Source organism: Dipodomys spectabilis, unplaced genomic scaffold, assembly GCF_019054845.1.
Source record: "Dipodomys spectabilis isolate Male_0828 unplaced genomic scaffold, ASM1905484v1 ptg000231l, whole genome shotgun sequence".
NCBI lineage: Eukaryota > Metazoa > Chordata > Mammalia > Rodentia > Heteromyidae > Dipodomys > Dipodomys spectabilis.
Window position 1 is genome coordinate 6,912,598 of NW_024870908.1, and position 24,532 is coordinate 6,937,129.

The following is a 24,532-nucleotide window of genomic DNA, read 5'->3' on the forward strand; positions in this document are numbered from 1 at the left end:
GGGCAGCGGGCGTCCAGCGTGGGAGGCGCGGCCGCGCCAGGCCGCGCCGGGGGCCGGGCAGGACCGGGGGCCGGGCAGGACCGGGGGCCGGGCCGCGCCGGGGGCCGGGCAGGACCGGGGGCCGGGCAGGACCGGGGGCCGGGCCGCGCCGGGGGCCGGGCAGGACCGGGGGCCGGGCAGGACCGGGGACCGGCTCCCGTGGCCTCCGGGAGCCGCACCCGACACGCCGCGGCGGATGCCAGCCGATCGCAGTGCCACGGCTGCGGTGGGCAGGACCGGAAGCAGGCGGCATTCGCTTCCGGCTGCGCCTGCGCGGTCCTCAGGCCGGTGGAGGGGCTCCCCCCCTCCCCCGCGAGTCACCCGCGTCCTCTGCGGCAACGCGGCCGAGGGCCTCGGCCGGCCGACTCGCGTCCATGACGAGCTCGTGCTCGGCGGCGCGGAGGCATCGCGGTGCCTCGGCTGGGGCCTGCGCCCGCTGCCTGCGCCCGCTGCCTGCGCCGGGCACCGGCCCCGCCCCGCCCCGGCCTGACCTAGCTGCGCGCGTTGAGGGGCTGCTGCGCATGCGCGCGCGCATGCGCCTCCTGGGCGCTGCGGTTCTGATTTGCCGTAGAGCGTCTTCTCCCTCGGTGGGCCCTGCGAAGACGTGCGCGCGAGCTCACCGCACGAGCACGCATGCCGGCGTGTGTACACGTACAGATGCAGATACATACTTCAAGCTGTAGAGAGGGCATTTTGAGACAGCCTCACTACGTTGCCCAGCGGGCCGTGAACTGGAAGCTCAGTCTTCCCACATCAGCCTCCTGAGTAGATGGGACTACAGACGCCGTGGCACCACAGCCGGCTTCAGCCAGATTCTGTGTGCTTCCGGTTAGCTAGAGTTTAACCCCTGCTCACTGTGGGCCAACGGTCTCCCAAATGGCCCTCGCCATTTCTGTGGCCACACATACTTCAGACGATGTCAGATTTCTCCTCTTGCCTGAATTCCAAATTCGTCTTTTGATGTCTCTGAGTCGAAACTCCCCAAATGTAACTCCTATTTTAGCCTCTTATCTGTCTGCCTTCACTACATGGTACCCCATCTACACCCATTACACATGCTGTCATCTTTCTTTCTTACTCCTCTCTTACTATAGCTTAAATATATCAGTGTCTTCCCCCAAATTCCTGTAGTGGAATTCTAATTCTATGGCCCCATTAGCCTAATGCTTGTTTTTTTTGGTCGGTCATGAGGCTTGAACTTTGGGCGTAGGCACTGCCCCTCAGCTCTTCAGCTCTACCACTTGAGCCACAGCGCCACTTCTGGTTTTCTGGTGGTTTATTGGAGATAAGAGTCTCACAGACTTTCCTGCCCAGACTGGCTTTGACCCACCATCCCTCAGATCTCAGCCTCTTGAGTAGCTAGGGTTACAGACGTGAGCCCCCGGTGCCAGCCTTAGCCTAATGCTTTCAAGGTTCATTCATGTGTGTGTCAGAGCTTCGTTCCTGTCTCCCTAGGGGCAACACAAGGACCAAAGACCCAGAGCAAGAGACACCCCCACCCTGAAATGGCTGTCATCCTATAAACGGTGGCTCCTGGGGTAAGGACTGCAGACAAAGAGGGGAAGGCTCTCTTGGTGCCTGGAGATGCTATAACTAAAGCTGGTTGTAAGCTACAACCAGCGTTTCATGCTGAGGCCCTGGTGAAGCATGCCTGGGTGGTGGGGGGTGCAACAGGTTTCTAAATCTGAATATAGGGTTCCGGGCCTTCCTCTGGGCCACTGGACTGTTACTGACCCCATGTCTGGAGGTGAGCTTTATACCAAAGGCGAGCCAGGCTGGCAGGCAAAGGCAGGGCAGGGCAGTACCACACATCTTTTGGGGAAGAATCACGTCCACATGATTTTGCCACGTTTATTCAAGGTCCACAACTGAACAGGTACACAAAGACATTTAGACAGCTTCTGATCTGTATTCAGAAGAGGAATCACGCTCATTGGGTCTATGAAACACACTTAGCTGCAAAAATTGTTTTTTAAGGGTGAATCCCCAAGCCAACCCTAAAAGAAAAGTGGGACTCTGTGGTTCTTGTCTTTTTCCAGATCCTTTTTTACTCAGAGTTGACTCAAGATAGACTGCTGTGGGGGCTAAATCATGCCCCCTCCCCCCAAAAAATACATTCATATCCTACACCCTGGAGCCTGCAGTTGTTACCTTATGTGACAAAAGAGTTTTGGCCTGCGAAGGATCTTGAGATGGAGACATTATCCCAGGGGCCACAGTCCCCTAAGAGGAAAGCAAGGGCCAGAAATGGTGACGCGATGGCAGGTGGAGGATGAACTTGGAAGATGGAAAAGGGGGCTGCAAGCCAAAGGATGCAGGTAGCCACGAGCAGAAGGAGTCAAGGGAGCAGGTCACCTCTCAGAGCCTCCGGGGGACCAGTCTGCCCACAGCTTGATTGGGCTGAATGAAAGGGATTCACATTTCTAACTTCCAGAACCACAGTGGAAGTTTTTTTTATGTATTATGCCACCAAGTTTGCAATAACAAAAACTAATTACAGACATGATTAAGACTTGGAGGTTACTAGGAAACAACAGTGAAATAGGCCTGGAGTAAGAGAGGGTCGGAAGGGGTAAGTACAATGAGCAGTGCAGGCCCTGGCCAGGATGGCTGTAAGATAAGACATGGAGCAGGCAGAAGACCAAATTCCTCCATGATTTCACAGAGCAGTGGGAAGGAGCCTCTCCAGGGGTCTCCGGGGCTAGCAGGAAGGCCACTGGCAAAAGGCAGAGATTAGGTCTGCGTGCTCCACGGCCACATCACCAGTCACAGTGTGGCTCTGCAGCCAGGAAGAGGTCGCTCTGATGGCAGATGCCTCAAGCGTTCAGTGACTTTATCTTGGCTGGACATGGGCCAAGTCCCCGAGCTAAAATAATGGCAAACAAGGTGCTGGTCTTGAAAGAGCGTGAGAGAGCCCCCTACTTGCTGGGACCACAAACTGTACTGTGGTGCTGTCCTGTGCACTGGAGGACACTGGCGGGATCCTGGGCTCCAACTACGAGAGGCCAGGAACCGCCCTCCCTCCCTGGAGTCAGCAGCTGCAGGAACGGTCAACTACCCCTTGGGGGGAAAGACTGATATCAGGCTGAGCGCTCCTAGTATGGACTCTAGCAGGGGGCTCACCCAAGTTTGCTGCCGCGTCTGCCTGGGGCTCTGTGCAGGCCATTTGTGTGTGTGTGTGTGTGTGTGTGTGTGTGTGTGTGTGTGTGTGTGTGTGTGTGTGCATGTGTGTGCGTGCGTGCGTGTGTGCGCTTGTGTTGGTTGTACTAGGGTTTGAGCTCAGGCGCTGAGCTTAGTTGAGCCACGCCCTCAACCTTCTTTTGTTTTCAGTTATTTTTCAGATTGGATTTCATACTTTGGGATCTGAGGCCAGCTTGCCCCAGTGATTCTCCTACCTCTGCCTACTAAGTAGTTGGCATTACAGATGCATGCCACTGTGCCAGGCCGCAGGCAGCTCTTCTGAGATCCAGGGAGGACAGAGTAGGAGTGGCAGAAATGAAAGGCAAAGCAAGGGAACAGTATATAAAGCTCCCCCCATGACCCAGAAATACTCATGGTGAATGCCCATTCTTCAGCAGAAGGGGCAGAAGAGCACAGGCCGCAGCCCTGAGGTGACTGACCTGAAGCTGTTTAAAGAGTCCTATGGGGGCCTCGTTCTGCATGAGGAACTAGCGCGCGCATCTGCCTGCAGTCCTCCCTACATGGAGAAGGGGCGTGGCTGGCCACGGTGACCTGGAATCACACAATTACAGCTGATTAGGCTTCCTTCTACCCTGGCGAGCAAGGGGTGGGGCTAGAGCGTCTCTCAGGCTTATTTCCACAAGTAACATTTTATATAAATATATTTTGTCATTTTCAACATGGCTATTGAGGTATGATTTATATATCATAAAATTAACCCATTTCAAGGACTTCATAAAGTCACTGGGTTGTGCAGCCGCCACTGCAGCCCAGCTTCAAACGCTTATCACTGCAGCCATTTTATCCTTAACACTCAATGGCTCGCGTGAGAAAGGAGAGCAGGCAGGATTCCCTCTTGCAGCTCCGCAGCAGCATTGCCCACTCCTTGGGTCTCATCGGCTCTTGGGCCGCAGCTGTAGCCACTGTGTAGATTTTTCTTTCTCTAACTTAAAAGGCGCTTTGCTACTAACGTCCTCCAATGCAATCTTTGTTTTCTAAAGGCACCACCTACCTGCTTGGAAATTCTCTCTTTACGTAGACATATATATTCTCACTTAATTTGTTCTTTGTTAAGAGCAGTGAGGAAGAACAGAGAGATGACTGGGAGGTAATTCCCAATGAACACGGCCTTGGGGTCGGTGAGCTGCTCAGGCGAACACAGGAGAGTAACTGTCTGGAATGATAGCAAATGCAAAACTGCTTGCGGTTGACTCTTTGACCTACTGTAGAGCATAAATAAAGCATGAGGGAGGAAAGGCCGCCTGCAGTCGTTCGGATGCTCCCGGGGGTCACTCTCACGTGGCTAGAGACTAGTTCTCTGTCCCAATACCAGAGCTGGCATCTGCACCCAGTCACAGCACGGGCAGGCCAGGCCAGGCCACCGCAGCCTCTTCGCCGTTCTTCACATCGCTCCACACCCTGAGGGCCACTTGCTCTCTTGGTAAGTGACGCGGACCGACGGTGATGTACATGCAGGTGGGGGAAGGAGCGGCCTCAGCTCACGGCCTCCCTGGGACCTGAAGCGACAATGCCTCTCAGTCCCTGTGGTGGAGCCTGTGGTGCTGGTGGAGGTTTGAGCTTTGGCGAAAGCTTTTCCCACACTGGCCACACTGGTAGGGCTTCTCCCCAGTGTGGATCCTCTGGTGTAATTTCAGGGTCGACTGCCGCCCGAAGCAGTTCCCGCACTCCCCGCAGCTGTAGGGCCTCTCTCCCGTGTGCACCCTCTTGTGTCGTTTCAGCTCGGAATTCCACGTGAAGCTTTTCCCACAGTCGTCACATTTGTAAGGTTTCTTGGCCGTGTAGGCTGGCTGGTGAGCGAGACGCTGCAGGCGGCTACTCAGGGTTCTTTTGCCTCCTTTGCTTTTCTTCAGCTCCCTCAGCGGGTGGCTTTTGACGGGGCTGCTGTATTCCAGTTCCCGGCGATGTCGCTTGTAGGGAGCATATGGCTTCTGAGCATTCGAGGGACCCACCTGCTTCCCGGACAAGTGGGCTTCACCTAGGTTTGCGCCTCTCGGTTCGGGGCTCTGCAGAGCATTCGCCTTGGGCCTGCCGGCCGGCACGACACCTGACTTTGTTCCTCTGGCCCCTTCTGGCCGTGGATTCTCCTTGTTGTCACTTTTCATCCCAGACTCCTCTATAATTGGAAACAATATGCTTCATTTACTGCACTTAGAGGAAGAGTCAGAGTCATAGCACACACTGCAGTGTTGCTCAAAGGGTAGGGCAGCCCTCCACCGCAGCAGCTTGCATAGAATCCTCTGGGGTACCTGTGAGCAGGCAGGCATCCAGCCCCTCCCTCGAAGCTACTGAACCAGAATCTTTTGACACTTTGGCCAGGGAATTTTCAATGGGTTTAACATAAATCTGAGGATGTGTATTAAAGTTAAGAACCAAGCTGAGCACAAAAGCCTATAATCCTAGCTACTTGGGAGGCAGAGGGCAGAGGATTGTGGATTGAGGCCAAAATAGCTTCATAGGACTCTACCTCAACCACAGTTGGGTGGGGTGGGACATACGCATTATCCCCAGCTCCCGTTAACGCACACTTACTACCCAAATGGCAAAGGGAAGCCCAAGCACCTTCTCTCCAAAACCCTGACTCCAATCCCCAGAACCACCAAAAAAGTTTAAAAACAAAATTGGGAACCAAATTCTCCAGACCCTTTCCTCTTTTGTGCTTTTAGGGAAAGGTTTAGGAAAAGCAAGCCCATCAGATCCGAATGTCATCTAATGAATGAAAGAAAGAAGACAGTGGAAATAGAATTAGTGCCCTACCAAAAAAAAAAAAAAAAAAAAATGTGGGGGTGGGGGCTGGGTGGCTCAGTGGTAGAGTGCTTGCCTTGCATGCATGAAGCCCTGGGTTCGATTCCTCAGCACCACATAAGCAAAAAGAAAAAAATGTGGGGAAATTAGAGTCCTCAGCTTTTATTGGTGAGAATGTGGAACAATGCAGCTGCTTTGGAAAATGGTCAGCTGGTTCCTCACAAAGTTGAGCATAGATTGACCTGTGGCCTAGACAGTCTACTCTGGGGAGTATACCCAAGAGAAATGAGAACATATATCCATAGAAAACTTGCACATGATTGTGCATGTTCTGTCATGCACTACGTTATCACATATTCACTAAGAGAAAATTATTTTTTAAAAATATACTACTTTCTGCTAATGTGAAGAGGCACTGTTTACCTGTCCCAGCAAGTTTGGGGGCTGGCTCTTGGAGGAGTGGTGATTTCTCCCAATGATGGGGGCTGGATGCCTCATGAGATCCTTCCTGCGAAGGGTCCTCTGGAAAGCTCTCCTTGAGATCTCTTGTAAGGGTTTGCGGTTGGAAGTCTGGCAGTTCCTGATCACCAAGCTGAGCTCCAGTTCTTTCCAAAAGCATCTTCTGCCCCTGTACACAGACGGCCACCTAGGAACAAGCCCCATCTGTTAATGCTTTAAAGATTGAGTGTGAACAGTCTGCGTGTAATTCCTTTACCTTGGGAACTCCTCTAATGATGGCCTATAGACCACTGAGACCCTTCCTCCCAGGAGGCATAAGGAGGGGTCTCAGAATGACAAGCATAAGGGCTGCTTCACACCAAATGATCCATCCAAAATGGCTGCCCTTAAAGCTTAGGCCCCAGGGGCTGGGAAGGTGGCTCAGTGGTACAGCGCTTGCCTTGCATGCCTGAGGCTGTGGGTTCGATTCCTCAGCACCACATAAGCAAAAAGAAAAAAAGCCAGAAGTGGTGCTGTGGCTCAAGTGGTAGAGTGCTAGCCTTGAGCTGAAGAGCTGAGGGACAGCGCCCAGGCCCCAGAGTTCAGGCCCCACGACCAGACCCCCCCCCAAAAAAAGCTTAGGCCCCAGGTCAAAGCCATCTGAGGAGAACTCGCTAGCACAACTATCAGGGTCAGGCATTACACCAGCCCCTGCTTCTTGTGGGAACAGAGAGCAGTATGGTGAGGGGCCCCTGAAGACTTCTCTAATGAATTGTTCTGCTGAAGGATCTTCTGGGAGACAGGTCCCATAGCACTGGGTGTCTAAGACCTGCCTATCTGTTCACTGGCAGCTTCCTTCATTTTCTGAAGCATACCTTGTTTGCTTCCTGCCAAAGGCTCTGACAGGGGTCTGCCTTGGGAGAATAGGGTGGAGAGGAATAGCAATACGGGGTTAACCTTGCTGAAACTGCCGGATTCCAAGGCAAGATGGCAGACACTCTGAGGTATCTGCCATGCTTCATAGTATCAATCAACAAATTGAACAAAATCCAGTGAGATTCCCCCAGCCAATTCCTATCCAACAGGTGAATCCTGCCTGCTAAGAATTCTGATTATAGGGAGACTTCCAGAGGAAGGGGCCAGGGAGATCTGACAACAGAGATTCAAGAGCAAACCATTTCTGGGGACATGAGGCCCCTCACCAGAGGGTTTTGGGAAAACCTGTTAGAACTTGCGGGGGAAGAGGTTCTGGATACAGGCTGGACACAAGGTCGAAAGCCATCCAGCCCTTGTTCATGGGGATGGATACGGAGACAAAACACTGCCCACACGGGAAAGACATGCTGGCAGCAGAAGCCAGGCCCTTCCTTACCCACTGTTTTGGTTTCTTGGATGCTCTGTTGAAATCCTCCACCAGGGTCACGATCTCCTTGCTGCTCTCTGGACACCGATGCCGGACCCGAGCCTGGATCTCGGGGGGCAAGATGATTAGGAACTGCTCCATCACCAGGAGCTCCAAAATCTGTTCCTTGGTGTTCAGCTCCGGCTGGAGCCACTGCCGGCAAAGCTGTCGCAGCTGCGAAAGCGCCTCCTGGGGCCCGGACACCTCCTGGTAGCGGAACCGTCGGAAGCTCTGGCGGGAGAGCTCGGGGTCCGGGCAGGTTTTCTGCTGACTGGGCGCCGGTTTCTCTTCCAGCTTTGTTATGATGTGTCGCTCTTGCTTGGAGGAAGCCTGGCTGTTGGAGCTCAAAGTTATTTCCATTTTAGCTGCCATTTTTGCGCGTGTGTGTGTGTGTGTCAGGAAAAACTACTCTCCTTGTGAGACCGGTCAAGCCTTTGGGATCATGCCCTGGAGAGTCTCCAGATGCCACAAAGACGACAGTCACGAAGTTCCTCCCGAGGATGGACGCAGAGGACCGGCCTTCCTAGCTGCCGGGCATCGCCCCAACTCCGCAGACGGCCGGGTCCTGGGCCGGGAAGAGCCGGTCAGCCGTGGCAGCCCTTCGGAACCGAGCGCCCTGCCCGGGGCTCACAGGACGGGGGCAGCACGATCTAACGGCCAGCTCAAGGATGCCCGGGAAAAGTTGCGGCTGTGGTACAGGTCGCTGGCCCCGACCCTCCGCGCCGCACGGCGACCCCGAGCCCCAGCCGAGGCGGCGCGCTCGCAGCCCCGACGGAGCGCGAGGCAGACCGGGGGGCGCCGCAGGCCCAGTCGGCCTGGGCCCGACGAGACCTGACGGGACGGAGGCGCAGCTCCGCGGCCAGGCCAGGTGCGGCCGAGAGCTGACACCCGCGACGCGACCGTCCCGGGCAGCGGAGGGACCCGCGCCCACCTGCGGCTGTCTCACCTCTCCGCGGCCCGGGACCCGGAACTCCGGAGCGCCGGCCAGGGGCGGGGTCGGACCGCCAACCACGGAAACGCCCACCGCGGGGCGGAGCCGCCTGGGAGGGCCCGCCCCGCGCCCCGAGGGATTGGCTGCTCCGGAATAGGGCCCCCCCCCCCGTTCATTGGCTGTTGTGTTTGTCAAGGTGGTCGCAGGACACGACGGGAACTGTAGTCCAGTAACTCGGACTGCGAGCGTGCGCAGTGGGCGGTCTCTGCCTGACTTGCAGCCCTGCAGCTGAGAATTTGGGGGAGTTGCAAGCGCGTCCTCCGCCTGCTGGAGGGCCTGACCCCCTCGGGTTGGAAGTCCTTGGTCCAGGGGGGACGCCGGGGGCGGGGCTGGGGCGCCTGCGGGCGGGTCACCTGCGACTTGACCCTACTCACCTCGCCCACCTCGCCGGGTGGGGCTCCGAGGGCGACTAACCCCGACACGGACGCAACAGGTGCCGGCCAAGTGGAAAACGAGCCAGCCCGCGCCCCGTCCTCCCCGCGCCTCCCCGGTGCGCGTGGCCGTCGCCAGAGTGGAGTAAGTTGCTGAGAAACCCGCACATCCTATTTCAGCCAAGAATGGGATTTGCGGGCCGGGGAGTCGCAGGCCCCGCCCCCGGCAGGAAACCGGAAGCGCATCTGTGATGCTCCTGGAGCCGCTGGGCGGACAGGGTGCCTGGTCAATGTGCCAGGCCAGACCGCAGGACCTGGTCCTGGCCTTGTGCTTGGGAGCCTCGCTGTAATGCCACAAAGCACAGGCGATGGCTTCTGTTCACCTAAAAGGGCATGCTGACAATAAGAGCCTTGATTTTTCTTTTGTCGGCTGTGGGTTCTGAACTCTGGGCCTGGGCGCTGTCCCTGAGCTTACAGCCCGAGGCCAGCGCTCTACCACGAGAGCCACAGTGTCACTTCCTGCTCGGGCTGGCTTTGAACCGTGATCCTCACATCTCAGCCTCCAGAGCAGCTAAGATTACAGGCGTGAGCCACCGTCGCCGGGCAGCCTTGATTTTTCTATCTCAGGCTCCTCTGCGCAAGCGAAAATGCAAACATTTTTACCATTTTGTTCTTTATTTTTCGCCAGTCTTGCGGTTTTGAACTCAGGGTCTGGGCTCTGTCCCTTAGCTTCTTTTGCTAAAGGCTAGCACTCTACCACTTGAGCCACAGCACCACTTTCAGCGTTTTCTGTTTATGTGGTGCTGCTAGTGCTTACTCTACCTCTGAGCCACATTCTCAGCCCCGTGGCCTTTTTTTTGGTCGGTCGTGGGCCTTGAACTCTGGGCCTGGGCGCTGTCCCTCAGCTCTTCAGCTCAAGGCTAGCACTCTACCACTTGAACCACAGCGCCACTTCTGGTTTTCTAGTGTTTTATTGGAGATATGAGTCTCACAGTCTTTCCTGCCCAGGCTGAGATACTCAGATCTCAGATCCTCAGATCTCAGCCTCCTGAGTAGCTAGGATTACCCCGTGGCCATTTTTAATTGTATACTCAAAATCCATTTTAATACTGTTTTTGGGAGTATGTCAGTTCCTATGTAAAATCCAAATCTTGAGCAACTGGATTGTATGAGGTTAAGTGTTTCAAGTAATTGAAACCTAATTCAAACCAAAAATCTGCTTCATGAAGGGCACTAGTAGCTCACACCTGTAATCCCAGCTACTCAAGAGGCTGAGATTTGAGGATAACATTTTAAAGCCAGCCTGGGCAGGAAAGTCCGTGACACTCTATCTCCAATTAGCCACCAGAAAACCAGAAGTGGGTGCTGTGGCTCAAGTAGCAGAACGCTAGGAAGAGCTGAGGGCCAGCGCCCAGGCCCAGAGTTCAAGACCCAACAAATAAAAAAAGAAAGAAATCTGCTCTGCATAAATGACCTTATAATCCTCCCTGCTGTGCCCTCCTGTCATGGCTCACCTCCGAGGAAGAGTGGAATGGTGAGGGGAACACAGCTCACTTTAGCAATTCCCAGGAAATTGAGCACTTTGTCCTCTGCTGTATAAAACTCAGAATCTGATGGTCCCCGTGGTCAGGTACCCACTCCTGGAGTGGGAGGAAGGGCATTGCCATTAATATGTTCCCAAAGCCAGTGAAGCAGGGGGGCTCTTTCACAAAGGAAGTTGCTACTCCAGAAAGAGGGGAGGAATGCTGGAAGCTGAAAAATACAACAAAGGAAAGCCTTCTTTGTGGTCCAACACAGAAATTAGCACATTCTAGGCACAGCACTGACTCTGAGGCCTCCCACCCAAGCTTTGGGCAGTTCAGCTTCTTGGGGATTGCTGTCCCCCAGACTCTAGTAATTCTATTGTCAACAGCTGAGGCCTAAGATGCATTCCAAAGACAGGATCCTGGAGTTGCTGGTTTGAGAAGTTTCTGACCATCTTGGCAGAGGATGTCCAGACCCGGGTGAGGAAGCAGTGTCTGGGAAACGATGAGCAGTATACACGGTACACGGTGCTTCTGAGCAACAGGTAAGAAAATAGAGTTGGAACTTTGGTGTTTTAGTCCAGTTTCTGGAGGTGCTTGGGTATGAAATGCATAGTATCCCTCAGCCACAAAGTCCTGGTAGGTTTGGTTGGTCCCAGGTCCTGATTGTCTAGGTAGAATTTCTCATGCGCAGCTCTGCCTGCTGCTGCTGTGAGACGGGGGATTTTGTTAGTGCCCAAGACAAGCCTGGTCCCCAGGCCTGTGTTCTCCGGAGGAAGCAGACACCATAGAAATGAACAGAAAGTGTTAGATTAAGTACCAGGAAGGAAATACACCAGTGAGGTGTTAATGACAAAGGCGTGGAGGCTAAACCTCTCCCACGGGGTTAGCTGCACTAAAACCTGAGAGGAGAGCACTTGAGGCTCTACTTTTGTCTTAGGTCTTTTAGAAAACTTTTCTTTTTTTAGTCCTAGGACTTGAACTCAGGGCCTGGGGACTGTCCCTGAACATCTTTATTCAAGACTGTGCTCTACCACTTGAGTGAAAAAAAAGCTCCACTTCTGTTTTTTCATGGTTAGCTGAAATTAAGAGTCTCCCAGACCTACCTTCCCTGGCTGTCTCTGAACTGCTCTCCTCAAATCTCTGGCTCCTCAGAGACTAGGATTATAGGTGTGAGCCACCACCACCTAGCTAGAAACCTTCTTGAATATTCAAATGACATAAATATAACCATTGTAAATTAGACGATTCAGTGGCATTTAGTACATTCATAGTGTCATGTAACCGTCACCTTCTCCAGTTCCATTGCTCTTTGTAACCCACCGCCACCAAAAGGGCAGTAAAGGGAAAGAAAGGTTATGCTTAGCCAGGCACTGGTGGTTCACACCTGTACTCTTACTCAGGCGGCTGAAATCTCTAGGCTCAAGGTTCAAAGCCAGCCAGGCAGGAAAGTCCATGAGACCCTTATCTCCAAAAAAGGCTGCAAGCAGAGCTGTGGCTCAAGTGGTAGAGCGCTAGCACAAAAAAGCTCAAGGGCAGCGTGGCCCAAGTTCAAACCCTATGACCGACCATAAATAAATAAATACATGCGGAAGGAAGGGTATGACAAGCACCAGAAACCAAATCTAAAACTCGCTGATCCAGCCAGACGGCGGCGGCTCTCACCTGTATGTGATCCTAGCTATTTAGGAGGCGCCGGCCTGAGGATCGTGGCTGGAAGCAAAGCCCGCGCGACTCTGCGCTACCTGGAGCTGTGGCCTGCGGGACGCGGCGCGGCGCTCGCGGGCAGCCCCGGACCGGCGCGGCGGGCAGGTAGGTGCGGCTGTCCGCGAGGGCGGGTAGGCGCGGCTGTCCCCGCGGGCAGCCCCGGCCCGGCGCTCACCGGCGGGTAGGCGCGGCTGTCCCCGCGGGCAGCCCCGGCCCGGCCCTCGCGGGCGGGTAGGTGCGGCTGTCCCCGCGGGCGGGTAGGCGCGGCTGCCCTCGCGGCTCCCGCGCGGGTGGCGGCGCTGAGGCCGCGCACCCCGGGTGCTTCCTGCCCCCCTCCCTCACCCCCGTTCTGGCCCGAGCAGCCCTCTCCCCGCTCCTGAGTGCGTCCGGATCTCCAGGGAGCGTCCCGAGGGCGGACACCACCTTCCGGAAGCCCGCGGGGGCGCCGCCCGCCCGCCAGCACCGCCGCGTCCCCGCGTCGTCTCGTGGGCCCGAAGGGGCGGGCCCCAGACGGGAAGCGGGGGGCTCCGCCGGGCCGCGGGGGAACCCGCGCCGACGCACGGCCCTCCCAGCCTCACCGGAAGCGCCACCAAGGAGCCTGCCGCGAGGCATGCCGGGACCAGAGCGCCAGCGCCTGCGCCGTGCGGGGGCCCCCCCCCCCCCCCGTGGGTTCCCGCCACGCAGGACCCGCAGTTCGCTGGCGTCGGGCTGGCGACGCAGCAGGACGTCCGAGGGCCCATCCAGCCCTTCGGGGACCCCACCGAAGGGGTGCGGGGGACTCGGCCCACCGAGCTGGGCGCGCGGAGCAGAGCAGCCCCGGGAGCTGCAGCCCCGCGCCCACTCACCCCCGAGGCCCGGCCTGTGCCCCTGCGAGGCCGCAGGACAGTTCACCCGGACACCGTCGACAGCGGCGCAAAGAGTGGTGACAAGGCCAAGGTTTCCCCAACCATCTGCCCAGCCTGGCTGGGAGTATGCAGTCTGGAGGCCTTTAACCCACTGGGATGAATGGACAGGATAAACGTGCCGGCGCGAAGGCCTTTTGCTTAATCGCACTATCGAGAGGTTTCCTGAGAATGTGCACTGTGTGTTTTAACCTTTACGTCTGCCAGCTGCTATTGCCAGTCAGGAATCAGTGTAGAAAGAGGCTCCGTGGCTCAAATGGTTGAGTGCTGGCCTTGAGCAAAAAGAGGCTCAGGAACGCTGTCCAGGCCCCGAGATCAGGCCTCAAGACCCAAAACAAGAAACAACCACTGTCGTCAGTGGTTTACAATAACTTAGTCACAGAGCATGCCCAAATAGCCAAAACAGCTCACATCCCAGGATGGAGATAATCACAGGATCATCAGCCCGCTTCTTTTGTCCCGTATCAACTGCTCTGTCAAAGCCAGACACTGATTGTATTGGGCCTTACACGCCAGTGGTCCATCATTCAGCAGCTAGTGTTAATGTTCCAGAATTGTAGTGTCAACATCACCCAGTCTCAGAACCTTCCACTGCAGGGCTGACAGCTCCACAGCAATCTCAGCCCGTCACAGCTGTACACACACACAGACACGCGATTCTAAGTATGAAATTATGTAGGAAAATAAGAAGAGAAGAGGCAAAAGGAAAGATAGAAGCCCAGACAGGGGGAATAGAAACCAATACACATTATTCTTCTGCACACGTCTGAAATACCATGGTGAAAATCCTAGGTATAATTAATATACACCAAAAAGCTACCCCCAAACAGGAAAGCAAAAGAGGCTCTGCTGCAGTCTGGGACAGGGGTATCATGGAAGGGGTGAATGAGGAAGACTACAGTGTAAATGGTTGATCTGCAGGTGTGAAAACGGAACAATGAAACCTGTTGAAACTGTTTTGGGAGTGGAATAAAGGAGAGTGATAGAGGGGTGAGGTATGTGGGAAATGGCATAATAAAACTCCCTGTTCAATTAATGTATGCTAATAAAGTTCAAGTGAAAGACCACGGTTTTTTTTCTGGTGCACTACTTTCCTGTTTCCTGGCCATGTGAGCCTTTTGTGTTAATTACCTGGGGTGGAGGGTGAGGTGGCTAAGAGTCCCTCTGAGTCCCACAGCATCAGCCCCAAGAGCCAGGGCCCTGGGCGGCAGACCCAGGCTGCTCAAGCCACTCCAAGTTAAAAGCCAATGCACTGCCTGCCCTACTTCTTATGCTGAAGTTCTACATTTGCCCTCCCCAGCACTGAAGAAAGGATGGAGAAATCCAGAAGGCAAAGGTAGAATTCCCCAGACAACCCCTAGGTGATAGAATCCAGAATAGAAGATAGAAGCAAAGCAGAGACAGAAGAGCAGATAGGGAGAAGCGAGTGTTAAAGTCATCATTATTTTCTTTTCCTAATCTGTGGGTATGTGGGCGTGAGTGTGAGTGGATGTGCATGCTTGTGTATGTCAGTGTGTGCTGGTACTGGAACTCAGGGCCTGAGCACTGGCTGGGCTTCTTTTGCTCAAGGCTAGCGCTCTACCAGTTGAGCCACAGCGCCACTTCTGGCTTTTTGTGGTGAATAATTGGAGATAAAGGTCTCATCAATTACCCTTTAGAGAGAGAAAAGGTCTTGAAAAGCAGTCAAGTTGCTGGATACCAACTTGAAGTTGCAGTTCAGAGGCTTGGTTTGGTATTTATTTCCTCCTGAACTTGCTAAGCAGATACCCCACTCTAGAAAATAGCCCTGCAGCCAGACTCTGGTGGCTTACGCTTGTAATCTTTGCTACTCAGGAGGCTGAGATATGAGGACTGTGATTCAAAGCCAGCCCAGGCAAGAAAGTCCATGAGATTTCTATCTCCACTTAATCACCAGGAAACTGGAAGTGGCACTGTGTTTCAAAGTGGTAGAGCACTTAGCCTTTTTTGCTTGAGCAAAAAAGCTCAGAGAGAGTGCCCAGGCCCTGAATTCAAGCCCCAGGACCAACCGAAAATAAAGGAAATAGCCCTTGCTTTTCCATTTTGGCTAATTTTATTCCTGGGCTAAAAAACTGCTCAGTAAGGGTAGGAAGGTGGCTCAGTGGTAGAGTGCTTGTCTCACACTCATGAAGCCCTGGGTTCAATTCCTCAGCATCACATAAACAGAAAAAGCCAGAAGTGGTGCTGTGGCCCAAGGGGTAGAGCACTAGCCTTGAGCTGAAGAGCTGAGAGACAGTGCCCAGAATTCAAGGCCCAGGACCAACAAAACAACAACAACAAGAAAAACTGCTCAGAAGACCTAGAGCAGTGGTGAAAGGAACCCTGGCACTGCTGAGCAGCTACAGAGCCCCAGACCCACAAACCGAACTGCTCAGGAAGGACAGGGAACAGCGCCTGTTTCTTAACTTGGAAGAGATTTGAGGGGCTAAACTCATGATTAGCAGGAGGTGGTACAACAGGTACTAGGAATAACTTTAGAACAGAAGATGAACTGACTATGAGGTTGGTGCCTTAACTGATCAGTGCTCTTATGTCTTACATGAAAAGACTAAGCAATCGCCTGTTCCTAAGGGATTCCCGGAGGTGAGAGAGGAGGGTCCTGACATCCTCAGCATCCTCTGACTCCACAGAATGATTTCACTGTTGACCTAAAAAAAGTCAACAGTAATTTTCCAGACTGGGAAGGTGGCTTAGCGGTAGAGTGCTTGCCTAGCATGTATGAAGCTCTGGGTTCGATTCCTCAGTACCATACACACAGAAGTGTGTGCTCAAATAGAGCACTAGCTTTGAGCACAGAGAAGCTTAGGGACAGTGCTCAGACCCTGAGATCAAGCACCAGGACTGGCAAAAAAAAAAAAAACAGTAATAATAATAATTTTCCTCTTTCACTTCTGAGTGGATTAAGGTACCAAGCTCATAATCAGGACTTCAAACTCTAGATCAGCACTCACCAAAAAAGAAAGAAAGAAAGGAAGGAAGGAAGAAAGAAAGGAAGAAGGAAAGAAGGAAGGAAAGAAAGAAAGAGAGAGAGAGAAAGAAAGAAAGAGGGAAGGAAGGAAAGAAGGAAGGAAGGAAAGAGTGGTACATAGTCCTTCGCCATTTTCTGATACAGAGCCTCCAGGAGCTTCTTTCCTTGCTTCCCCCCAAGTTACCCCTGAAGAGAGGCAACCAGAGATGGAAGGGGGCAGCAATGGCTCCTCAGAGGGCTTCATTCTGCTGGGTATATCTGACCATCCCAGGCTGGAGATGATCTTTTTCGTAGCCATCCTCTCCTCTTACTTGCTGACTCTCATGGGGAACTCAACAATCATCCTGCTTTCCCGCCTTGATGCTCCACTCCACACACCCATGTACTTCTTCCTCAGCAACCTCTCCTCCCTGGACCTTGCCTTTACCACCAGCTCGGTCCCCCAAATGCTGATCAATTTATGGGGGCCAGACAAGACCATCACCTATGGCGGCTGTGTGACACAACTCTACGTGTTCCTTTGGCTGGGGGCCACTGAGTGCATCCTGCTTGTGGTGATGTCATTTGACCGCTATGTGGCAGTGTGTCGGCCTCTGCACTATCTGACCATTATGAGTCCTTGCCTTTGCTGGCTACTGGCTGGCATTAGCTGGTTGGGAGGTTTGGGCAACTCTGTGACCCAGTCAACACTCACTCTGCAGCTTCCATTTTGTGGGCATCGGAGGGTGGACGGCTTTCTGTGTGAGGTGCCTGCCATGATCAAACTGGCCTGTGGAGACACCAGTCTCAATGAGGCTGTGCTCAACGGAGTCTCTACCTTCTTCACGGCTGTCCCACTGAGCATCATCCTGATCTCCTACTGCTTCATTGCTCAGGCTGTGCTGAAGATCCGCTCTGCAGAGGGACAGCGGAAAGCCTTCAACACATGCCGCTCCCATTTGCTGGCCGTGTTCCTCTTCTATGGCTCAGCAATCTACGGGTATCTGCTTCCATCGAAGAGCAGCAGCCAGGACCAGGGAAAAGTCATTTCCCTCTTCTACACTGTGGTTACCCCCATGGTAAATCCTCTCATCTACACGTTAAGAAATAAGGAAGTGAAGGGAGCACTGAGAAGGCTGCTGAGGAGAGAAAGAGAATCTGGTTGAGATTTATTGCCTCATTCTCTCTGCCTATGTTTTCTATTTCTCTGGCCAGATGAACGCGCATAGTACTAACCACGGTAAAACCAAGGCTTGTTCATGATGGTCTGAAATGTTGGGTGACAGTGTTATTCAAATTATTGTATATTTATTTACAGAAGTCTCACTATGGACTTCAGATAAGAGGACTGATAATGGCTGGGAAGGTGGTCTAGTGGCCGAGCGCTTGCCTAGCATGCACAAAACCCTGGGTTCACTTCAGTACCACATTAACAGAAAAAGCCAGAAGTGGTGCTGTGGCTCAAGTGGTAGAGTGCTAGCCTTGAGTAAAAGCCACCTCAGTGACAGTGCCAGGACCCTGAGTGCAAACCACAGGACTGGCCAAAAAAAAAGCCGAGCACCAGTGGCTCACTCCTGTAATCCTAGCTACTCAGGAGGTTGAGCTCTGAGGCTGGAGGTTCAAAGCCAGCGCCGGCAGAAAAGTCCATGAGACTGATCTCCAGTAAACCACCAGAAAACCGGAAGTGGCACTGTGGCTCAAGCGGTAGAGTGCTACGCTTGAGCTGAAGAATGCAGGGACAGCACCCAATCCCAGAGTTCAAGCCCCAGGACTGACCAAAAACAAAAAGAAAAACAAAAAGGGGGACAGATAGTCCAAAGATGAGCGGCTCTTGGCATAATAAAGATGTATCTTACTGTCTCTGTATCTACTACCCACATTTAATTATAGCTTCTACTTCTACTGGATTTTGGAATTTTCTTAAAAAAGTAAATTTTTTTTTGTCTTTTCTTTTTTTGGTACTGGGGATCAAAAGGATGTTGCACTGGCTAGGCAAGTGCTTTGCCCCTGAGCTACACCCCAGCCCTAAATTTGTTTTTATATAGTTATTATAAGTCCATGAACTCAAATCATATAGGAGTTTCCTATGAAGTCCCAAACAATTCCTCTTTATATCTTATCCACCCATTACTGTCCACCTCTCTGTCCCTCCCTATTGTTTTGTTTTTTGCTGGGCCAGGGGCTTAAAATCAGAACTTAAGCCAGTGGCACACGCCTCACGCCTATAATCCTAGTTACTCAGGAGGCTGAGATCTGATGATCTCAGTTCAAAGCCAGCCCAGGCAGGAAAGTCCATGACACTCATCTCCAATAAAACCACTAGAAAACTGAAAGTGATGCTGTGGCTCAAGCGGTAGAGCACTCGCCTTGAGCTGATGAGTACAGGGACAGCGCCAAAGCCCAGAGTTCAAGCCCCAGGACCGATAAAAAGAAAAAATCAGAACCTAGGCTCTGTTCTGAGCCTCTCTGTGCTCAAGTCTAGGGCTCTACCACTTCCAGACTTTTTGTTTTGTTTTGTTTTGTTTAAGTCATGAGGCTTGAACTCTGGGTTTGGGTGCTATCCTCAGTGCTTCAGCTCAAGGTGAGCCCTCTATCATGTGAGCCACAGCATTACTTCTTGTTTTCTAATGGTTAACTGGAGATAAAGTCTCACTGACTTTCTTGCCCAGGCTGGCTTTGAACTGGGATCCTGAAATCTCAGTCTCTTGAGTAGGTAGGATTACAGGCGTGAGCCACTGATACCTGACCCGGTGTGTATGTGGTACTGAATAATCGAACCCCAGGGCTTTTTGCACCTAGGAAAGCACTCTACCACTGAGCCACCTTTCCAGCCCTCTCTATTTCTTCTTAATACAGTCTGTCTCTCCATGGATTCCATCCATCTCTCTCTGCCACCCTGACTACATGCTCCTATAAATTTACATACAAATTTCCTTCTGTATAACCTGACCTTTAGAAGGGATATGTGCATGTGTACAAATACAGTTATGAGCACCACATAAACAGCTCAAGTGGTGAAACTGACACCCGGGACAATACGAGGAGATAGGCCTTGAATTTCTTAGAAAGTAAGATAGAAAGCTGAGGGCAGGTGGCTCACTCCTATAATCCTCGCTACTCAGGATGACTGAGATCTGAGGATCAAGGTTCAAAACCAGCTCAGGCAAGAAAGCTCCTAAGACTCTTAACTCCAATAAACCACTCAGAGTTCTAGCCCCGTGACGGACAAAAACAAAGAAGAAAATAAACAGTTATGTTCAACAAGGAACCTGATGGAAAGAAAGCAAAGCAGCAGATGATATATTTGGCATCTACTGCAATTCCATATGAATTCTGGGACTAGTTTTTCTTTTCCTTTTTTTTTTTGGGGGGGGGGGAGGAGTATCTGTGCCAGGGCTTGAACTCAGGGCTTGGGGGTTGTCCCTGATCCTTTTTTTGCCGGCACTGGCACTTTAAGGCTGGTACTCTATCATTTGAGCCACAGCTCCACTTCTGGCTTTTTTGGTGCTTAACTGGAAATAAGATTCAAATGGACTTGCCTGCTCAGGCTGGCTTTTAATTATGAGCATCATGAGTAGCTAACATTATAGGCACAAGCCACTGATTATAGGCACAGGCCAGCCCGCTTTTCCATTTCTGCAAAAGGGGTTTCTGGGATTTTTCTGGGGCAGGGAGGGAGATAATGGAATTTGAACTCAGGGCCTTGTATTTGCTGTTCTACTTGAGCCATGTCTTTTGTCCTTGTTGGAATTTTAAATGGGATTACTTAGAGTCTACAGGTCATTTGAGGTAACACTGACATAACAATACCAAGTCTTCCAACATATGAACACAAAATGTCTATTTTTTTTCTTTAATGGGTCTTGGGGCTTGAACTCTGTCTGGGTCTGGATGCTGTCCCTAAGCTCTTCAGCTCAAGGTGAAGGCTCTACCACTTGGGCCACAGTGCCACTTTTGTTTTTTTCTGGTGGTTTATTGGTCTTAAGAGTCTCACAGAGCCGGGCGCTGGTGGCTCACGCCTGTAATCCTAGCTACTCAGGAGGCTGAGATCTGAGGATCGAGGTTCAAAGCCAGCCCGGGCAGGAGAGACCATGAGACTCCTATCTCCAATAAACCACCAGAAAACCGGAAGTGGCGCTGTAGCTCAAGTGGTAGAGCGCTCGCCTTGAGCTGAAGAGCTGAGGGACAGCGCCCAGGCCCAGAGTTCAAGCCCCACGACCAACAAAAAAAAAAAAAAAAGAGTCTCACAGACTTTCCTGTCTAGGCTGGCTTTGAACACCGATCCTCAGATCTCAGCTTCCTGAGTAGCTAGGATTACAAGCGTGAGCTTGTAATTCTTTCAGCAATGTTTTATAGTTACCAGTGTACAAGTATTGAAACTACATAGTCAAATTGATACTCAAATCTTAAATTCTTTTTAATAATAAGTAGAATTGTTTCCCTAATTTGCTTTTCAAATCGTTTGTTGCCAGTATATAAAACATGCCTGTGTTTCTACATTGATCTTAAATCCTGCAACTTATCTCTAATCATTTCAATGGATGCTTGGAATTTCCTGTATATGATTGTATTATCTGTTAATAAAATTTTACATCTTCCTTTTGGGATGACTAATTTCTTTGATAAAAAGACAGACTATAGGAGCTGGGCAGGTGGCTCAGTGGTAAAGCACTTGCCTTGCATGCCTGAGGCCCTGGGTTCAATTCCTCAGCACCACATAAGCAAAAAGAAAAAAAAAGCTGGAAGTGGTGTTGTGGCGCAAGTGGTAGAGTGCTAGCCTTGAGCTGAAGAGCTGAGGGACAGCGCCCAGGCCCAGAGTTCAGGCCCCATGACCAGACCCCCCCCCCCAAAAAAAAAAAAAGACGGACTATAACATCTAGCAAGCTATTGAATGAACAAGATAAAGCAGGCACCCTCTAAGTGTTCAGGTGGAATAGACCCACCCGCTCTGCGAAGGGACCCATGTTTGGAATCTTAAGCAGAACAGAACCTGGGGCTGGGAAACTCACAGGACCCTGCAGGAAACCACTGTCATTTTTGTGTTCAGTGGGAACTTACCCTGTTGTTGTGAATCGTGACAATGCTTTCTTCAATATCCCATTCCCTACTAAGGACCACTTCACATTCACCTGCAACTGACAGCAGGAGACCTTCAGATTACTCATTCAAGGTTCCTACACAATTTCATCATTTTCTAGGAGATAATAGTTTAAGATTTTGATTTCAAGGCTTTGAATGGGGCATAGTGGCAGTGCTTGCCTAGCATGCAGGAAGCCCTGGGTTTGATTCCTCAGTAGAACTGTTGGGCTTCAAAAGCTTCTCCTACAAATGACAAGTGTCAGAGCTTTCTGCCAGTATCAGAAGATGGACATCATCAATAAGCAGAACCTCTAATGTGGGTCACTCTGTTCTGTAGTCTCAGCCTTAATGGTAGCGAGGAGAAAAGTTGCCTCAAAAGTTGGGCCACATGGGGCTGGGAAGGTGGCTTAGTGGTAGTGCGCTTGCCTTGCATGCCTGAGGCCCTTGGTTGGATTCCTCAGCACCACATAAGCAAAAAGAAAAAAGCCGGAAGTGGCGCTGTGGCTCAAGTGGTAGAGCGCTAGCCTTGAGCTGAAGAGCTGAGGGACAGCGCCCAGGCCCAGTGTTCAGGCCCCACGACCAGACCAAAAAAAAAAAAAAAAAAAGTTAGGCCAAACACCCTGTTCTCAGGAAACACTTGCTGAAGAGATCTTTGGCCAACCTTCCTTACAAGATTATAAGGCTCAAACTGTTTGAGGGGGAATAACACAGGAATTAGGGAGTAAGTTAGGAAACATGATGGCTGAAAAAAATGGCTTGGAGACAGATTATTTTGGTCCTTTTTTTTTTTTTTTTTTGGTCATGGGTCTTGAACTCTGGATATGGGCATTGTCCCTCAGCTCTTCAGCTCATGGCTAGCTCTCTACCATTTGAGCCACAGTACCACTTAGGATTTTTTTTTTAATCACAAGCTAGGCATCACTGGCTCATACTTATAATCCTAGCTAGTCAGGATGTTAAGATATGAGGATGGCAGTTTGAGACCAGCCCAGGCGGAAAGTCTTAGAGTCTTACCACCAACTAACCACTAAAAATAGCTGACATGGAGCTGTGGTTCAAGTGATAAGAGCACTAACCTTGAGCACAAAAGCTCAGGGACATTGCCCAGTTCCTAAGTTCAAGCCCCAGGACCAGTACAAGAAACAACTGATCAGAGCTGGGAAGGTGGCTCAGTGGTAGAGCGCTTGCCTTGCAGGCCTGAGGCCCTGGGTTCGATTCCTCAGCACCACATAAGCAAAAAGGAAAAAGCCGGAAGTGGTGCTGTGGCTCAAGTGGTAGAGCGCTAGCCTTGAGCTGAAGAGCTGAGGGACAGCGCCCAGGCCGAGTTCAGGCTCCATGACCGGACCCAAAAACAAACAAACAAACAAAAAACAACTGATCAATAATTTCCCTATGTGGAATGAGTGAATCAACACAGAAAATATATTTATCTTAAAATATTTCAGGGAGGGGCTGGGAAGGTGTCTCAGTGATAGAGCGCTTGCCTTACGTGCATGAGGCCCTGGGTTCGATTCCTTAGCACCACATAAGCAGAAAAAGCCAGAAGTGGTGCTGTGTCTCAAGTGGTAGAACACTAGCCTTGAGCTGAAGAGCTGAGGGACAGCGCCCAGGCCCAGACTTCAGGGCCCACGACTGGCAAAAAAGTAAAAAATAAAAAAATTAGGGAACAGACAGCCATGAGTACAGAATAAGTTTGGGGTTGGAGGTTAATATGTCAATTTGGGAGCCTGGCCATGATGGTGCCCGAAATCCTACTCAGAAGGTTCAAAGCCAGCCAGGCCAGGAAAGTACATGTCACTCTTATCGCTCAATTAACCACCAAAAAGCTGGAAGTGGACCTGTGGCTCAAGTAGTAGAGTGCCAGATTTGAGCGTACACACACAGAAAAAATTCAAAGCCAGTACCCAGGCTCTGCATTCAGACCCCAGGACTGGCGCACACACACACACACACACACACACACACACACACGCACGCACGCACACACACACACACACACACACACACACACACACACACACACACGAAGTCAATTTTGGTATTACAAAAGATGATGATCAGTAGCAGTAGCCAGTGGCAAAGAACTCTTGGTGGGTTAAGCATGTTTGAGATTTTTTTTTCCTTTTTGCCTGGTCTTGGGGCTTGAACTCAGGGCCTGAGCACCATTCCTAAGCCTCTTTGTAATCAAGGCTAGCACTCTACCACTTGAGGCACAGTGCCATTTCTGGCTTTTTCTGAGTAATTTATTGGAGAGAAGAGTCTCATGGACTTTCCTGTGGGGGCTGGCTTTGAACCGTGATCCTCAAATCTCAGCCTCCTGAGTAGTGAGGATGACAGGTGTGAGCCATCAGCGCCCAGCATTTTTTTTTTTTTGCCAGTCCTGGGCTTGAACTCAGGGCCTGGGCACTGTCCCTGAGCTTCTTTTGCTCAAAGCTAGCACTCTACCACTTGAGCCATATTGCTACTTCTTGCTTTTTCTGTTTATGTGGTCCTGAGGAATCAAATCCAGGGCTTCATGTATGCTAGGCAAACACTCTACCACTGAGCCACCTGGTTGGTCATGGGGCTTGAACTCTAAGTCTGGGCACTGTCCCTCAGCCCTTCAGCTCAAGCCCAGCGCTGTACCACTTGAGCCAGTGTCACTTCTGGTTTTCTGGTGGTTTATTGGAGATAAGAGTCTCACAGACTTTCCTATGCCTGGGCTGGCTTTGAACCTCAATCCCCAGATCTCAGTCTCCTGAGTAGCTAAGATTACAGGTGTCAGCCACAGGCACCTGACTCAACCAACACTTCTTGGTAAATGATAAACTAGAGCAATTATTATTTGATTTTTTTTCTGGTCCTGGGGCTTGAACTCAGGGCCTGCACTCTGTCCCTGAGCCTCTCTGTGCTCAAGGCTAGTACTCTACCACTTGAGCCACAGCAACACCTCCGGCTTTTTCTGTTTATGTGGTACTAAGGAATGGAACCTAGGGCTTCATACATGCTAGGCAAGCACTCTGCCACTCAGCCACATAATCCAGTAGTAGGATTACAGGTGTGAGCCTCCAGTGCCCAGCTTGTTTGCCAGTCCTAGGACGTGAGCACCGTCCCTGAGTTGCTTTTTGTGCTCAAGGCTAGTACTCTATCACTTTTAGCCACATCACCACTTCCAGCTTTTTTTTTTTTTTTC

General features: G+C 51.7%; 2 protein-coding genes and 1 long non-coding RNA gene across 4 annotated transcripts; 1 reads left to right on the forward strand and 2 right to left on the reverse strand.

Annotated features, from left to right (window-relative positions):
* Positions 1-1,876: 1,876 nt before the first annotated feature.
* Znf174 (zinc finger protein 174) lies at positions 1,877-8,505 on the reverse strand. Of its 2 annotated transcripts, XR_006150436.1 has the most exons (4): positions 7,793-8,505; positions 6,406-6,628; positions 3,772-5,353; positions 3,655-3,665 (listed from the first exon to the last, which is right to left on the reverse strand). XR_006150436.1 is itself a non-coding variant. In XM_042698173.1 (3 exons), the coding sequence occupies exons 1-3, from the start codon at positions 8,192-8,194 to the stop codon at positions 4,755-4,757; spliced, it is 1,224 nt and encodes a 407-aa protein (XP_042554107.1). In that variant the 5' UTR covers positions 8,195-8,505; the 3' UTR covers positions 1,877-4,754. The 2 variants fall into 2 exon arrangements, 1 of the variants encoding a protein (XP_042554107.1); XM_042698173.1 differs by having other exon boundaries at positions 1,877-5,353.
* Positions 8,506-10,946: 2,441 nt separating this feature from the next.
* Positions 10,947-12,524, reverse strand: LOC122123752. The gene is made up of 2 exons (XR_006150437.1): positions 12,373-12,524; positions 10,947-11,467 (listed from the first exon to the last, which is right to left on the reverse strand). It is a non-coding gene; the product is annotated as an uncharacterized LOC122123752 (long non-coding RNA).
* A 3,978-nt stretch (positions 12,525-16,502) lies between these two features.
* LOC122123750 (olfactory receptor 15) lies at positions 16,503-17,447 on the forward strand. Its single transcript, XM_042698175.1, has one exon. It carries the CDS (start codon positions 16,509-16,511, stop codon positions 17,445-17,447), a length of 939 nt encoding a protein of 312 aa, XP_042554109.1. The 5' UTR covers positions 16,503-16,508.
* Positions 17,448-24,532: the final 7,085 nt, after the last annotated feature.

Bases quoted from the DNA above. Each gene is read 5' to 3' on its own strand.
- LOC122123750 (XM_042698175.1), top strand. From the start codon at position 16,509: ATGGAAGGGGGCAGCAATGGCTCCTCAGAGGGCTTCATTCTGCTGGGT.
- Znf174 (XM_042698173.1), bottom strand. From the start codon at position 8,194: ATGGCAGCTAAAATGGAAATAACTTTGAGCTCCAACAGCCAGGCTTCC. The intron at 6,629-7,792 runs GTAAGGAAGGGC...GCTTGTTCCTAG, and splicing joins CCAAGAAACCAAAACAGTGG to GTGGCCGTCTGTGTACAGGG. The intron at 5,354-6,405 runs GTAAACAGTGCC...TTCCAATTATAG, and splicing joins CCCCAAACTTGCTGGGACAG to AGGAGTCTGGGATGAAAAGT.